The sequence below is a fragment of the Heptranchias perlo genome, chromosome 7 (assembly GCF_035084215.1).
Source record: "Heptranchias perlo isolate sHepPer1 chromosome 7, sHepPer1.hap1, whole genome shotgun sequence".
Taxonomy (NCBI): Eukaryota; Metazoa; Chordata; class Chondrichthyes; order Hexanchiformes; family Hexanchidae; genus Heptranchias; species Heptranchias perlo.
The window spans coordinates 91,214,823-91,230,655 of NC_090331.1; the positions used below are offsets into that span (position 1 = coordinate 91,214,823).

The 15,833-nt window shown below is 53.4% G+C and overlaps 1 protein-coding gene across 4 annotated transcripts in view; it reads left to right on the forward strand.

Annotated features, from left to right (window-relative positions):
* LOC137323958 (fibronectin-like) overlaps nt 1-15,833 on the forward strand; it is a 98,716-nt gene that overhangs the window by 50,029 nt on the left and 32,854 nt on the right. For 3 of the 4 annotated variants that reach the window (XM_067988109.1, XM_067988110.1, XM_067988111.1), the window contains exons 24-34: nt 1,020-1,211; nt 2,243-2,515; nt 3,652-3,834; nt 5,473-5,562; nt 7,187-7,453; nt 9,051-9,167; nt 10,234-10,398; nt 11,350-11,505; nt 12,557-12,670; nt 13,845-14,114; nt 15,213-15,400. In XM_067988109.1, coding sequence (XP_067844210.1) covers nt 1,020-1,211; nt 2,243-2,515; nt 3,652-3,834; nt 5,473-5,562; nt 7,187-7,453; nt 9,051-9,167; nt 10,234-10,398; nt 11,350-11,505; nt 12,557-12,670; nt 13,845-14,114; nt 15,213-15,400 — 2,015 coding nt within the window. The remainder of the gene's footprint in view (nt 1-1,019; nt 1,212-2,242; nt 2,516-3,651; nt 3,835-5,472; nt 5,563-7,186; nt 7,454-9,050; nt 9,168-10,233; nt 10,399-11,349; nt 11,506-12,556; nt 12,671-13,844; nt 14,115-15,212; nt 15,401-15,833) is intronic. The other variant, XM_067988112.1, reaches the window with a different exon arrangement.

Sequence of the window (15,833 nt, forward strand, 5' to 3'; positions counted from 1 at the left end):
TGTCGTGCCACATAGTGCCACCTTCTTCATGCGGCTTAATCCTGGCACAATCACCATCTACTACCCAATGCCGTCCCGAGTCCCTGGCCAGATCCTTTTTCCTCCCTCTTGCCGTTATCCGCCCTGTGGACCTGCCATTCACCATCCCAAAGTTGGCCGGTGGCCTTGATCCCTCCCCCACCCGTGGCCAGATCTGCCCACCGACCAACGCCAATAGACCCACCAGCAGCAAATGGTGGCTTTTCACCCTCAGGACTTGCCTTCCCCACCCTGCCATTACGTTCTACCGAAAGGGTGTTCCTGAATGAGTAACCCAGGGAACGTGAGTTCGAATCCCACTGTGGCTGTTTGAGAATTTGAATTCAGTTTATGAAAAGCTGGGATCAGTGAAAGTGACAATGAAGCTGTCGGATTGTCGTAAAAAACCCAACTGGGTTCACTAATGTCCTTTAGGGAAGGAAACCTGTCGTCCTTACCCAGTCTGGGCCTAAATGTGGCTCCAGTCCCACCCACCAATGTGGTTGACCTCAGCTATATCAAACCGCTACGATAGCACACGGACTGCAGCGGTTTCAAGGTATGACTGCAGTCTAGCCACAGTTCAAAAGTGCCCAGTTTTAATAACAACGTGGGGCCTTCCCACTCCCGTTCATATTTTCCCAGCGTTCGATATCACCTGCTCCCTGCAGGTGTCAGAGCACGGAGCTCTGCTACAATAGTAACTCGGTCCACAATAATGTAAGGGCCAGCTGACTGCCTGTCACATGCCAGCCGATACCAGCCTCCGATCAGGAGCCAAACACTTCAAAAAAAAAAAACCTCCCGCATCTTGCAGGAATCCCCCTTTTTTTTTTAAACTTAGGTTCGTGAACTCGATTTGGGTTCTGCCTTCTCCATCTCCTGCGGCACGTGAGGACAATCGGGTGACCGAAGCCCAGGTTTCTCCCGCTCCTGAAGCATTTCATAGAGGCCGAGCGGATTGTGTTCCCATTGTGACGTTGTGTGTGTTTGCCGTTCAGATATCACTGGCTACCGGGTGACCTGTGCCCCAAGGCAAGGCCAACAGGGCAACCTGCTGGAGGAGTTCGTCGAACCTGGACAGACTTCCTGGACCCTGGAGAACCTGAGTCCCGGCATTGAATACAACGTCAGCGTTTACACCCTGAAGAATGGCATGGAAAGCCTTCCGGTATCCAAGGTGATAACCCAAGGTAATTGAAAGCAACCTCGGCGGCCATGACGATTCGGCAGCCATGACGGTTATTGTGGTTTTTTTTTTAAATGTAGGCGTGAGGACTGAGACTGGGGCACGTCAAGATCCTGCTCAGGGAGCCCTTACCTTAGCTTTTGAACCTTCACACTTGCTTCCTCTCAACGCCACATTTAAATCACTTTTATTTTCATGCTTAAAATGCAGACGCCAACAGCACAAGATGGCTTCCATTGAGAGCTGCGCTTCTTTTATTTGCTTCAGTTAAAAATAAAAAATCCATCGCAGCGTGCTCTGCCTTTCGCTAACTTTGATCATTCAGTAATTGAAAGCTTTCCATTACTGGCTGTAAAGGTGATATGAAAACGATTCTAAATTTGTTTCAGTATATCAAGTTGACCGGGGGGGGGGGTGGGGGGCGGGATTTATGTTTCGAGGCCGTCGGGAGCTCAGTTGGAAAAGGCAAGGGGTGTTAATCGAAGCCCTAACAGGCCGGGAAAGGCACCGGACTTGATTTCAGGGCCCCCCAGTTGGGGGCGGGGGCTAGGGTGAGGCTGATCGGCCAGGGTTTGCCGCTGTCTAGCCACTCTTGCTGGAAAGTGCAGGTGTGAGGAGGGGAGGGGGGGGGAGGAGCAGGGTCTGGGTGGGAGAAACAAAATGGCCTCCCAGCACCCGCTGTGCCAAGAACGGCCACTTGGGGCGGGGGCAACTGGCACTGGTTTGGTGCCACAGCCCACGGTAAGGCCTTCAGGAGAAGAGGGAAGGGGGTGATATTCGACATTTGTCAATACGCAAATTAATACTTCTGAGAATTAACATGAAAACGTCGCATTTTGTTAGATAGCGTGCATAGTAATAAAAGCTGGTGTTCCAATTAGGAGGGGATCCCATTGCATATCACCTTTTGAATGCTTGCGACTTTTTTGCAGTTAAATCGCCTATTAAAACAAAAAAAAAACTCATGCTGTTCCATTTTTATTTCAATTCATTTTTGCACCTTTAACACTTCCTTGTTGCCGTTTAACTGACCAGAAATCCCCCAACTCACTGACCTCACCTTCGCTGACGTAAGCGACACGACAATTGGCCTGAGATGGACGCCTCTTAACTATTCAGCCATTACTGGCTATCGCATCACTGTCATAGCGGCCGGGGAGTCGGTTCCCATTTTCGAAGACTCTGTGAGCTCGTCGACGGGATACTATACAGTGCAAGGCCTGGAGCCAGGAATAGATTACGACATCAGTGTTATCACCCTTATAGAGGGTGGTGAGAGTATAGCCACCACTCGGAAACAGCAAACCGGTGAATTTTTGCGCCTCTTCTCCTCGCTCGCTCTGATACCTCACCTCCACCCCCCCCCCGCCCCCCCTTCCCACTCAGCGCCACATGCCCTCTGGGAAGCCGGTATGCGTGTCTCCTCTCCGCGAGCTCTCGGCAAACCTACCGCCAAGCGAGTGCATGTGGCGCTGGGTGCCTGTCTGTCTTCCCCTCCCCTCCGACCCCTCCCCTCCCCTCCCCTCCCCTCCCCTCTCCTGGGTGTGCATGTGTTCGCCTTGCGCCTGTGATTGATGTCAACGAGTAATGCATGCTGGGAGTGGCGTCCATGATGGGGGAGTCCAGAACAAGGGGGGCGTAACCTCAAAATTAGAGCTGGGCCGTTCAGGGTTGATGTCAGGAAGCACTTCTTCACACAAAGGGGAGTGGAAATCTGGAACTCTCTCCCCCAAAAAACTGTTGAGGATGGGGGTCAATTGAAAATTTCAAAACTGAGATTGATAGATTTTTGTTGGGTAAGGGTATTAAGGGATATGGAACCAAGGCGGGTAAATGGAGTCAAGATACAGATCAGCCATGATTTTAATTGAATGGCGGAACAGGCTCGAGGGGCTGAATGGCCTCCTCCTGTTCCTATGCTTCCATGTCCCCTTTCAATCTAATCTTGGGATCTATCGGAACAAGAGGTTTGAAGTCCCCCCCACCTCTCCCCAGGTGATTCTCCAGCTGTCAGCCATGGCTTAGTGTTCGCACTCTCACCCCTGAGTCAGAATGTTGTGGGTTTAAGTCCCACTCCAGAGACCTGAGCACATAATCCAGGCTGTCACTCCCAGTGCAGTACTGAGGGAGTGCTGCACTGTCGAAGGTGCCGTCTTTCGGACGAGATGTTAAACCGAAGCCTCGTCTGCCCTCTGAGGTAGACGTAGAAGATCCCACGACACACAGAGGTCACTGTCCCCCCTCCCCCTGCCCAACCTGAACTACAGGAGAGGGTCAAAGGGAAATGTGCCCACTGTTTGGAAGTGTGTGTGTGTGTTTGTGTGTGTGCATGCAAACCCAACCGTTCTACCTCCAGTTCACGGGGTGCGTGCCTGAGCGGCTCCTCCTTCGGCCCCATTCCAAGAGCTCTCAGTGACGCCCGACACCGTTCCTTTTCCTCCTAGCGGTCCCGTCTCCGACGAACCTGCGCTTCACCCACGTGGGCGCAGACACCATGAGGGTCAGCTGGTCAGCCCCCACCTCCATCGACCTCAGCAATTTCCTCGTGCGCTACAGCTCAGTGGGAGACGAGGATGGGACCACCGACCTGACCATCGCACCGTACAACAGCATGGTGGTACTGACAGGTAAGGGCGGAGAGTAACGCCGAGTCTGGCTCTGGAAACATGTGTGTGCGTGCATTTGTGCACACGTGTGTATGTATGTGGGTGCATGTGTGCGCATGAATGTGTGGTTGCATGTGTATGTATTTGTGTTCTTGCGGCATGTGTGTAGGTATGTGTGCATGCTTGCGGTATGTGTGTGCATGCCTGTATGTGTATATGTATGTTTGTATGTGTGTGCGCCTGTATGTGTATATATGTGTGCATGTATGTGTGCATGCTTGCGGTATGCGTGTGCGTGCCTGTATGTATGTGTGTGCGTGCCTGTATGTATGTTTGTATACGTGTACGTCTGTGCGTGCTTGCATGTGTGTTTATGTACATGTGCATGCATGTTTGTGTGCGTGTGTGCACATGTCTGTGTGTATGTATTTGTGTCTATGCGTGTATGTATGTATTTATGTGTTTGCACGTGTCTGTGTATGCATTTGTGTGTGTATCTGTGCATGCGTGCATGTATGGGTGTGCATGTGCCAGTGCGTGTATGGGTGTGCATGTGCCAGTGCGTGTATGGGTGTGCGTGTGCCAGTGCGTGTATGGGTGTGCGTGTGCCAGTGCGTGTATGGGTGTGCGTGTGCCAGTGCGTGTATGGGTGTGCGTGTGCCAGTGCGTGTATGGGTGTGCGTGTGCCAGTGCGTGTATGGGTGTGCATGTGCCAGTGCGTGTATGGGTGTGCATGTGCCAGTGCGTGTGTATGTGTCTGCCACTTGTCGTATCTTTCATGCGAGGTCTCGCCCTCTCCCAGCAATGTAGTGAGTTCAGGAGTTCACGGTGTGACAATAATCTTGCCTCCTTACAACCAGCACATGACCCGATCAATGCATCTTATGACTCGGCCACCCTGGTCTTCAAAGCTTTCCATTTGTTTCCAAGGCAACTTGTAAAGAACCAATTGAGAAAGGGCCTTACGACCCATCAGTCTCACTCCTTCCACCGACCTTATCACGGACTCGAGCCAATCCATGAATCTCCTGAGGGAAAGCTCTCCGTCCCGAGATCTCCACCTCAATATTTAACCCTGGCCTGCAGCCTGTGACCGACACCACAAGCCTGCCCCTCCAGCCAGGCCCTGGGCCCACCGTGTCTTGTGGACCATTGGATCAGCTCAGTCTTCCCACATTCCCATACACTTCCCATCCCATTCCAGCCACTTTGTGAAGCAGTTCATTAACATGGCGTCGGCTACCTTTGCTGGGAGTCTGTCCCATGTGTGGCCCCCCCCACTACCCCATAACCTTCAGTGTTTGGGGGGTTTGTTTGCACCCCTGCTGATCTCGTCCCGTGACTCTAGACGTCGGGTGAAGATACCGTGGGTGGAATAGCCGGTCGACACTTTCTACGCTCCACGTGCAGAAAGAACGCTCGGAGTGGCCCATGAAACAGTATTGTGACCTAACATAAGCAGGTACCTTCGGGAGAGGAGAAGGCTGGGCCTCGCTCAGTCAGTGGTCAGCGTTCCCTCCCTCTCTCCCCAGGGACCGTGAGAGTGCTGTTTCCTGATCATATACAACAGAACTACTTGGGCTGCTTTTTTTCTGTGGGGGCGGGGGGGGGCGAGGGGCCCTACATTTTGATCTAATCCAAACATTGACTATTCCTCAGAGCTACTGCCTGGTACGGAGTACCTGGTGAAGGTGTACTGTGTGATTGACGAGAGGGAGAGCACGCCGCTGACTGGAACCCAGAGAACAGGTACCCTCAACTTGGCCGTGACGGAGCCGGGGTCAAAATGGCCCTCGGTGTACGAAGGAGGCTCTTCTCTCAAACCCTTCGGCTCCACATTCTCAGCGCAATGCGACCAATACATCGGGGGGGGGGGGGGGGGATTTTTAACCCTTCCCACCCAATTCCCCCCCCTCCCCACCGGGCTAAAAAGCAAGCAGGTTATTTCCCGCTCTGCTCGGGAGCTCAACCGCCTTTTCCCCACTTCCCGTTTTTAAGGGTCGCCGCAGGCGGATGAGACGCACTCCCGGAGTGGGGTGAGGAGGGAGGGGGGAGGGAACAGCACGTGAATCCACGTGGATCGGGGTCCTGTTAATGCCAACGCAGAGTCCTTTGTGAAACCTTCAGTGCTTCTGACAAGTTCTTGATAACCGGGCAGTGCCCAGAGGTGGGCAAAAACTTAAAACAGCTGGCAAAGGAACAAATGGGCCTGATATTTAATATTGAGGGGATTCCGCGCTCTGGCCAGCCTACACTCCCAAGCGCACTCAGCGAGGGGGGGCGGGGGCGGAGTGTGGGCCTGGCACCAACCGGGAGAGGGTCAAACCCCTCGCCAGGGCGGGCAGACTCCGCCTCCTGCGCTACCTCCAAATGGAACGCTTCCTGCAGGCCCCTGACGGTGGGGGGGGGGGGTGGGGGGATAAAATCTGTCGCTGTAGGGGCGGGTGGAACATAGGAACAGGAGGAGGCCATTCAGCCCCTCAAACCTGTTCCGTCATTCATTTAGATCATGGCCGATCAGTATCTGAACTCCATCTACCCGCCTTGGTTCCATATCTCCTAATACCCTTAGCCTAACCAGGGTGATTTTCAGTTCAATTGGACCCCCCCCCCATGACACCGCCCTGAGATCCTATCCGATCACACTATAAGCTGCGTGCTGCTGCGTCACATAGTGGGACAGCCAGCCGTTCGAATCGGGAAATGGTGGGCAGTGTTGCCCGCCTGTTTTAAAACTGTGAGCGATGCGCCCGCGATCTCTTGGCTTCGGCAGTGGGGGGGGGGAAGGAGGGTACGTGCTGGCGTCGCACGTTCAAAAATTCAGCCCCGTCATTAGTGTTTGGCAGAGGATAGGCTGGAAACTACGATCGCCAACTTGACGCGCAAACAGGCCAGGCCCTCGAGCCGCGCTCCCGAGCGCGCCAATGATACGCGGCCGTTGAACCCATCTCCAGTTAAGTCAAAGCAGCGCACACGGGATTATAACGCAAGAGCAGGATGCAGTCTTGTGTCAACCGTGTCATTGCGAGTTTTAACCCTCTGTCCAAAAATATAGGAGCAAAAACGTTTTCGCGACAAAGTCGTCAGCTACACGTCCAGTATCACAACGGACATTCCTCTCTGCTTCACTCACCCACTGAGAACTCCACATTTACCCCTCAACCAATATCACCAAAACAGATCATTTGGTCATTACTGTTTGTGGGATCTTGCTGTGCGCAAATTGGCTGCCATGCTTCCTACATTACAACAGTGACTACACTTCAAAAAAAAAAAGGTGCCTAGTTGTCTGTGGGACGTCATGAGGTGGTAAAAGTTGTAGAATTGCGAGTTCCCTCTCTCTCTGACCCGTTTCTTTATTTGTTTGTACCAGGCATCGACTCACCGAGTGGTATCGATTTTTCGGATATAACAACCACGTCATTCACCGTACACTGGATCCCGCCCCGCGCCCCGGTCACTGGATTCAGGGTCCGCTACCACATGGAGGGTCGGGGCAGGCCGAGAGACGAGCGGGTACCGGGCTCACGCACCTCCCTCCTGCTCACCAACCTGACTCCCGGCTCAGAGTACGTCATCAGCATCTACGCCTTCAGCGGCAGGCAGGAGAGCCTCCCTCTGGTCGGTCAGCAGTCCACAAGTAAGTGCTGGGACCCGGCCCCCCCCCCCCCGCCCCCCCACAGTCAGGGGGTAGTTTTTCGGAGGTGGGGTGACTGCAGTTCCCTTGGTGGGTCCGGCTGATGAAAGGGCAACACCCGTTCGCTGTACTGTACTCCGTTTCCCCTGGCTGGAGAGTCCAGAACTAGGGGGCATAGTCTCGGGATAAGGGGTCGGCCATTTACGACTGAGATGAGGAGGAATTTCTTCACTCAGAGGGTTGTGAATCTTTGGAATTCTCTACCCCAGAGGGCTGTGGATGCTGAGTCACTGAATATATTCAAGGTTGAGATGGATAGATTTTTGGACTCTGAGGGAATTAAGGGATATGGGGATTGGGCGGGAAAATGGAGTTGAGGTCGAAGATCAGCCATGACCTGATTGAATGGCGGAGCAGCTCGAGGGGCTGTACGGCCTACTCCTGCTCCTATTTCTTATGTTCTTATGTCACAGATCGGGTTGGGTTCTTTAGTCTGCGTTGAGTTGGCTTGAAGTGGGCCGGAGTGGCAGGAAGTAGGGAGGCCGCTGGAACTGGCCTCAATGTTTTGGGTTAAAGAAGACACAAAAGCAAACAAACGCGGCTCCCAATCACTGGCCGGTGACTCCCTCTGGATATAGCGCTGTGACGCCTCCTGCAGTCGAATAACAGGCCCGCCCCTGATCACTGGCCGGTGACTGAGCAGCCACGTGTGAACGTTGGGTGAAGGAGGGGGTTTGGACATAGCAGTGTGACGCCTCCTGCAGTCGAATAACAGGCCCACTCCTGATCACTGGCCGGTGACTGAGCAGCCATGTGTGAACATTGGGTGAAGGAGGGGGTTTGGACATAGCGGTGTGGCGCCTCCTGCGGCCGGATAGCTCGCCCACTGCAGGTCACTGGCCGGTGACGCTCACTGACAACGTTGGGTGAAGCCGGGCGTTGGACGGGGTTGTGTGACGCCACCTGCGGTCGAATAGCGTGCCCAGTGAGCACTCGGGCAAGGAGCTGGGCCGTGTAGGACCGTAAGCCATCGAGGCCTCTGACAGAAGAGCAAAAGGCGGGGTGGGGGGGGGGGGGGGGGGAGGATCTGGCAGAGAAAAGAAGAAAAGGATAAATTCACCATCACTGTGCTGTCTTGCCTGTTCGATAAGTCTTGTCTGCAGCATGTATTTCCTGTGAGGGTCACGCTTACTTCCTGTCACACTTTACAGTCACGGCGAGCAACGCCACTGGAGACCTATAAATTTTATAGCTTTGCAGATAATACTTGGTCCGTGTGATCTCCTGGACTGGCTTCCACCACGAGGGGGGGGGGGTCAGAGAGGAATTTTCCAGTGTATTTTTTTCCCTTATTGGTCCTGGGATTTTCCTCTCTTTTTCTTGCCTCTCCCGGGAGATCACATGGCGGAGTGAGGGAGGGGCCGGGAGTTTCTAGTCATGAGCCTCCGGCCATCATGATATGAGGGCTGGCTCGACGGGCCAGCTGGTCACTTTCGTACGTTGGAAAATGCCTCTCCGGTTTCAGCTGTGGCGTTAACTCCGCTGAATTGTGTGACCTCTGTTTCTTCCCCCACCCACCCCCCCCCCGCACCCTCTCCAGTCTCGGATTCCCCAACCGACCTGGAATTCACCCGCTCCACTCCCAAAAGCCTGACCATCGGCTGGAACCCGCCGCCTGTGACTGTTAAATACTACCGCATCGCATTCGGAGAGTCAGGTAGGTCCTGCTTCATTCCCTCTTCACGCTCCTGAAATGTTCACGATGCCAGGGGCATTCTGTCTTCACCTCAACAGAGAATCCCAACTGCTGCAGCGGGATCAAACTCGGTGTCCGCCTGGTAGCTTCCTCATTACAGTTATATAAAGCTCTGGTTAGACCCCCCCCCTCTGGAGTACTGCGTTCAGCTCTGGGCACCGCACCCCAGGAAGGATATATCGGCCTTGGAGGGGGTGCAGCGCAGATTCACCAGAATGATACCGGGGGGCTGAAAGGGTTAAATTATGAGGACAATTTTTGTGGTGACAGCTGGTGGGAAAAGGAGGACCAAAAACAGGGGGTTTGCATGTCAAGAGGTTGACCCCGAATTCGGAAGTTGTTTGCTGTACAGGCCCTAGATATTGGGGCGCGCGGCAGGTTGCTTTCCCAGCCTCAAGTCAGATAACGCAGGTCACAGCAAGGTCGGCCGGCCGAGGGCCTCAGGAGAGTCCGGGGGGGTTGGCGGGGGAGGCGAGCGGGGGTTGAGGGGGTTGAGGGGGGGGACACACACACACACACACACACACACACACACAGACAGTGGTCCGCTGTTTTAACGCGGAGCCCCGAGGAGCACTCTCGCTCCTCCTGACTCCACAACAAGGCAAGTAGTAAGTGTTCACCTCACCCTTTTGAGGCTGCTGAGCGGCTGAAGGAACTGAGCACAGAGCAATCTGGTCAAAGGGGCCCGGACGGAACGGGCCCCTCGGACGGAGTGGGCCTAGCACCAGTTTCAGGCATACGCCCCGGACGCCTACTGAGCAGCCCTGTCCAAGGTGGAGGGCGCGGCGCGCCAGAAGTGGACCCGTGGGCGCCCGTTTGCCGCCTGTGAAACGGGCACCGCACTGTCAAGTTTCCAGGCTCTGGTGTTTACTTCAGGCGAAGCCGTGTGAAATGAGTAAATGTACCGCAGCGGGTCGCACAGTGCACTGCCACCGGCCACGTACGACGTGATTTCAATACTTTGCCCGTCTCAGTAACCGCACGCCCCCTTCTGTTTTTTTTTTAATCCGCCATTTGCTCACAGGAAGCCGCAGCCCGGTGAAGGAGATGACCGTGCCGGGGGCTGAGTCTACCGCCACCATACCCGGCCTACGCCCCGGCACCAAATACACCGTAACTGTGTACGCCGTCACTGGTCGTGGTGACAGCCCGGCAACCAGCAAACCTGTAGTGGGTTCTGAGAGGACAGGTAAAGGGGTGCGGAGGGGGAGGGGGGCAGGCGGAGGAGTGCGAACTGGTGACCGTTTGCCCGATGCATCATATCGTGTTCTAATGCGTTGAGTTCTGTCACAGAATCATACAGCACGGAAGGAGGCCATTTGGCCCATTGTGCCTGTGCTGGCTCTTTGAAAGAGCTACCCAATTAGTCCCACTCCCCCTGGCTTTTTCCCCACAGCCCTGCAAATTTTTCCTATTCAAGTATTTATCCGTTTCCCTTTTGAAAGTTACTATTGAATCTGCTTCCACCGCCCTTTCAGGGAGAGCATTCCAGGTCATAACAACTCGCTGTGTAAGAAAAAATTCTCCTCATCCCCCCTCTGGTTCTTTTGTGAATTACCTTAAATCTGTGTCCTCCGGTTACCGAACTGTTGGTCCAGTTGGTGAATTGGCGGGGCAGTGGTATCCCAGTGAGCAGTGTACCTGGTGATAATAGCAAGCTTTCGGTCAGTCTAATGACTATTACACGCAGTAACTCCAGGGCAAAGAGGCATCAACGCTGGGGGCCGGAACCTTTTCCCTGTACAGCACTCCCAGGTACATCCGCTTCAGAGTGAAGCTCCCTCAACTCGGCCAAGCCTCGGGCCTACTGGGCCCCAGTGGCACTATCATCAGAAGCTGACTGAGGCTGCAGTCAGGCCGCCCCCATTCTTTGTCAAAATGGAAGTCAGGCCTGGGCTGTCAATCAGTGTCTCTCCATTCGGCCCGCAGTCCAAAGAGCAAGTCGCTGGAGGTACCCAACGGGGTTTAAATGGCTTACACCGCACACAACCTGGCAAAGCACGGTGGCGTGTACGGCCCATGCCCTAAGCTTGCCACCTCTCTGCGGTGCCGCACCTGCGACTGAGCCATTTCTAACGGTTGGGGAGAAAAAATGCGAATCGCAGGTCTTTTCACCAGGGCCCTCTTCCTCCTCTTCCAGAGATTGACATGCCAACTGCGCTCGAGGTGAACGAAGTGCACGACAACAGCCTCACCGTCAGCTGGACTCCTCCCATCGCCCCGGTTACCGGCTACAGAGTCACCAGTGCCCCAAAGAGCGGCCAGGGCCCAGTCATAACACAAACTGTCCCTGCAGGTCAGTCAGCAGAATGGGATTACTAATTGATAATATTGCAATACTGCCATGGACTTCTTAACTACATCGCTATGTTTTATTTAAAGATGAACTATAGATTACTGAAATGCTCATCTTACCCTGTCAAGAGTCAGCGCCTTCAGAAGAGGAGGGCAGAAAGTTGGGCCGGGATGAGGGGTGGGGGTTTATTTTGCCACTGAGAGGACAAAGTAATCCTTGCCCGGAGAGTGGGGAGCAATAGGATTAACGCTGGCACCTCAGTGGCCACAGCAATGCCAGTGGGTGATCTAGCCTTAGTTGGATGGGTAGTTGCTGCCACTGGGTGGGGGGTATCTCCTGACTGGCACATCACACAGCTGGCGCTGCCAGCCCCGATCATTCGTTGATCCGAATCCAGCGCCCACCTATTGTATACGTCTCTTGTAGCCAGCTGGGTGGAGAGGTAGTCCACCAGTTTCAAAGACTCAAGGTCAGGGATGATGCGCTTCTGTAGTTGGAGCCCAGTCACTCATAAATGGGTACCCGTTGACTGCTCTTGGTCGGCAACCGTTTAACCAGAGCTTGGGTCGCCAACCCTCCAGGGTTGGCCTGGAGTCTCCAGGAATTGAAGAGTAATCTCCCGCACACCGATGCGAGCAAGAACCCGGGAGAAATGTCAAATTGGGCGTTTTTTTGTTTCCATTTTCTCTGAACACTTCTGTTTGTTATTAGTTATAAAAATATTGAAGCTGGGAAAAGAGGCTGTTTAACTGGGTGGGGCGGGAGGTCATGTGACGAATCCTCCAGGAATACGCCCAACCAGAGTTGACAACCTTTCTATAAGGCAAGTTCCTTGCTGAAGGGGATTTTTGTGGGAACCTTTTAAATGGGCAGATGGTGGGTGGAATTTGAATCTGGAAACCTGGCTGTAAACCCAATACCTAAACAAGGGGACTGCACAAACTCTAGTGTAAACGAATATTGAACACAGGCAACGGCAACAACAAGGTGTTTGAATGTGGGGGGGGCGGGACAACACGGATAAATCAACTCGTGTGTCGTCTACTTGTAGGTCAAACTCACCTGACCATCGAGGGCCTGCTGCCGACGGTCGAGTACATGGTCAGCGTCTACGCCCAGGGAGAGCGTGGAGAGAGTGCGCCCCTCACCGAGACAGCAGTCACCAGTATGTATTTCGTAACCCATGCGCCGCGGCAGCTCTGCACTGTGACAAACACCCTACCCATTGCCCGGGAAGCACTCCAGCCAGTCAGTTAGACCTCAAAGTTTAAAAAGAACATGGGTGTGGTGGTGGATTTAAAACCACAGGCAAGCTTGAGGCCTAGCCAGCCTTTGGCGAACCACTTTGGCAGGCTTGAGGCCTACCGCTTTTGGTGAACCATTTTGGCAGGCTTGCGTCTTCTTTTGCCCCTCTCACCCCCATTGCCTTCATGTGATTTGAACAGCATTAACGGTCTTGTATGTAAGGGCTAACATAAGGGCTCCCAGCAAGGAACCGCACCGAGAGGGAACGCGGGTGGGAGAGCTGGGCCTGCAGTGTTGGAGCCCTGGTCTCTGACGCTCGCTCACTTTTGAGTGCGACCTCCTCGGTGGCAGTGTGAAGTTAGCCCTGTTGTGTCTTCCTAAACCGGACATTGACATACAGCAGTAAGAGTCTATCCCTCAGTCGTCCAGTCCCCCACGTTTGGGAAGGAGGCCCAGTTCTTATCTACCCGTCCATTGGTTCAAAATTCCAATGAATTGCTGCGTCGCAAGCTGCTTCGTAATTTAACAGATAAATCTTCTTTGCTGTTTGCTTTGTTTAAATGATGCCTTCTCCCTCCCACCCCTACCCTCCCCCTGACCTCTGCCATTCTATCGTCGAGTCCTAGCATCTGCTGTCTGAACAGAATGGAAAATCGATGCCCTTATCTAACATTGCTCAGCTGCCCTGGATAATGCATGGTGAGCGGTATCTGGAGTAACCATGTCTGAAAGCCGATCTTGCTGACCCTTCGAACCTGTTGGATCAGCAAATGCGCTGTGCCGTAGAATGCTTGACTATTCTTAAGTAAAACGCTACCGCTTCGCAGAGGAAAAAAAAGTGTGGGGACGGTTTGCAAACGGTTCCTAACTGATTGTGCGTTGAAAAGGACCGAGAAGCTCCGACTCAAATCGGCCAGCGCGAGCGAGCGACTTCTCGTCGAGTGGCGTCTCGCCCTCTTCCATGCACGACGATTGGGAGCCTGGTCAAACCGTCCCCGAGCGCCCTGAGGCCGGACGGGCAGCCGGTCGGGAGGAGACGCTTGGCCTTTTTTTTTTGATGTTGTTGTTGCTTCCCCTTCCTTTTCGCTTGGCAGCCATCGACCGTCCGAAAGGGCTGACGTTCACAGACGTGGAGGTGGATTCCATCCGGCTGGCATGGGAGAGTCCCGAGGGTCGGGTCACCGCCTACAGAGTGATCTACTCCAGCCCCGAGGATGGGATCCGCCAGCTTGTGCCCACCCCCAACTCTGAGGACGACTCCGCCGAACTGATCGGCTTGAGGCCGGGCACGGAGTACACGGTGAGAGTGTACGCCCTGTACGATGACCAGGAGAGCCCCCCTCTCATAGGCAAGCAGAGCACAGGTAGGAGTCTACTGCTGACCTTCTGTCAATAAAAATGTAGTGACCCACCCCCACCTCCAGTCCCAGCCAGAATGGAGATGATTGGGTAATTCCCCCGTCAATCACGCCTGGAGTCCGCACTGCTGTAAGTGACTGGGATTGATTTTACGCACATCATTTGTATTATTTAACTATCCTCCACTCACTGCATTTTGCTGGAGAAATAATCCTGCTTTTATCGGGAGACTTTGCTGTAGCTTTGGTCATGAGTTCAGTTTGCTCTTGTTCATAGAGACTGTTGAAATAGACTCTGTTTGCTGTAAAATAGACTCTGTTTGCTATTTAAATAGACTGCTGTAAAATAGACTCTGTTTGCTATTTAAATAGACTGCTGTAAAATGGACTCTGCTATTTAAATAGGCTTTGTTTGCTAAGTAAATAGACTGTTTGCTGAGAGTCCTGCAGTAAGTCCCACCCCTCCTCCAACTCATTGGCTGGCACAGTGGCATCAATAAAGTCGATTGGGGCTCAGTTATAGCGCCGTTTGCTTTCCGTGTGGGTGTGCAGTGGTTTAGGCTGCGCGTTTGCCGAAGAGTGACAGTCTCAACTCGAGGAGCTTGACTTCTGACCATACTAAGTGATGTGAAACCACCCCCTGCCCGGGTCCTCCTGGGAACCTCTGAAAGTTGGTATGGCATCATGTCAGCTGTGACTCAGTGGGTAGCACTCTCGCCTCTGAGTCAGAAGGTTGTGGGTTCAAGTCCCACGCCAGAGACTTGAGCACAAAATCTAGACCAATACTCCAGTGCAGTACTGAGGGCGTGCCGTCTTTTGGATGAGACTTTAAACCGAAGCTCCGTCTGCCCTCTCCCATGGCACTATTTTGAAGAGGAGCAGGGGAGTTCTCCCCAGCGTCCTGGCATCTGGACAATATCACATTGCTGTTTGTGGGACCTTGCTGTGCGCAAATTGGCTGCCGCATTTCCTACATTACAACAGTGGCTACACTTCAAAAAGTACTTCATTATCTGCAAAGCGCTTTGAGACATCCTGAGGTTGTGAAAGGCCCTATATAAATGCAGGTTCTTCCTTTGTTTCATCCTGCCAATTCCATTGCAGCCATTCCATCTCCGAGTGACCTGGAGTTCGTGCAGGTGACTCCGACGAGCATGACCATTAGCTGGCACGCGCCTGCCGCTCAGCTGACCGGTTACCGTGTGGTGGTAAAACCAAGGGAGAAAACGGGCCCGAGCAAGGAGCTGGACCTGGGCCCAGACAACACCAGCGCCACCATCTCTGGTCTCATGGTGAGTCTTTCTCCCTCTACGCAAAGCCCCTTTCCAGTTTAATTTCTGCTGCAGATGCGCAATGTTCCTTAAAATTAGAATTAAACTCTCCTTTATTAGGGATGGGCAATAAATGCTGGCCTTGCCAGCGACGCCCACATCCCATGAACGAATTTTTTTTTTAAAGTTAGGCCGTTCAGGGGTGATGTCAGGAAGCTCTTCTTCATACAAAGGGGAGTGGAAATCTGGAACTCTCTCCCCCAAAAAGCTGTTGAGGCTGGGGGTCAATTGAAAATTCAAAACTGAGATTGATAAATTCTTGTGCGTCTCTATACCTCTCTCTCCTCCTCTGAGGCGCTGCTCAGAGCCTACCTCCTTGATCAAGCGTTTGGTCACCTGTCCTAATATCTCCTGAGAGTCAAATTCTGTCTGACTAACGCTCCTGTGAAGCACC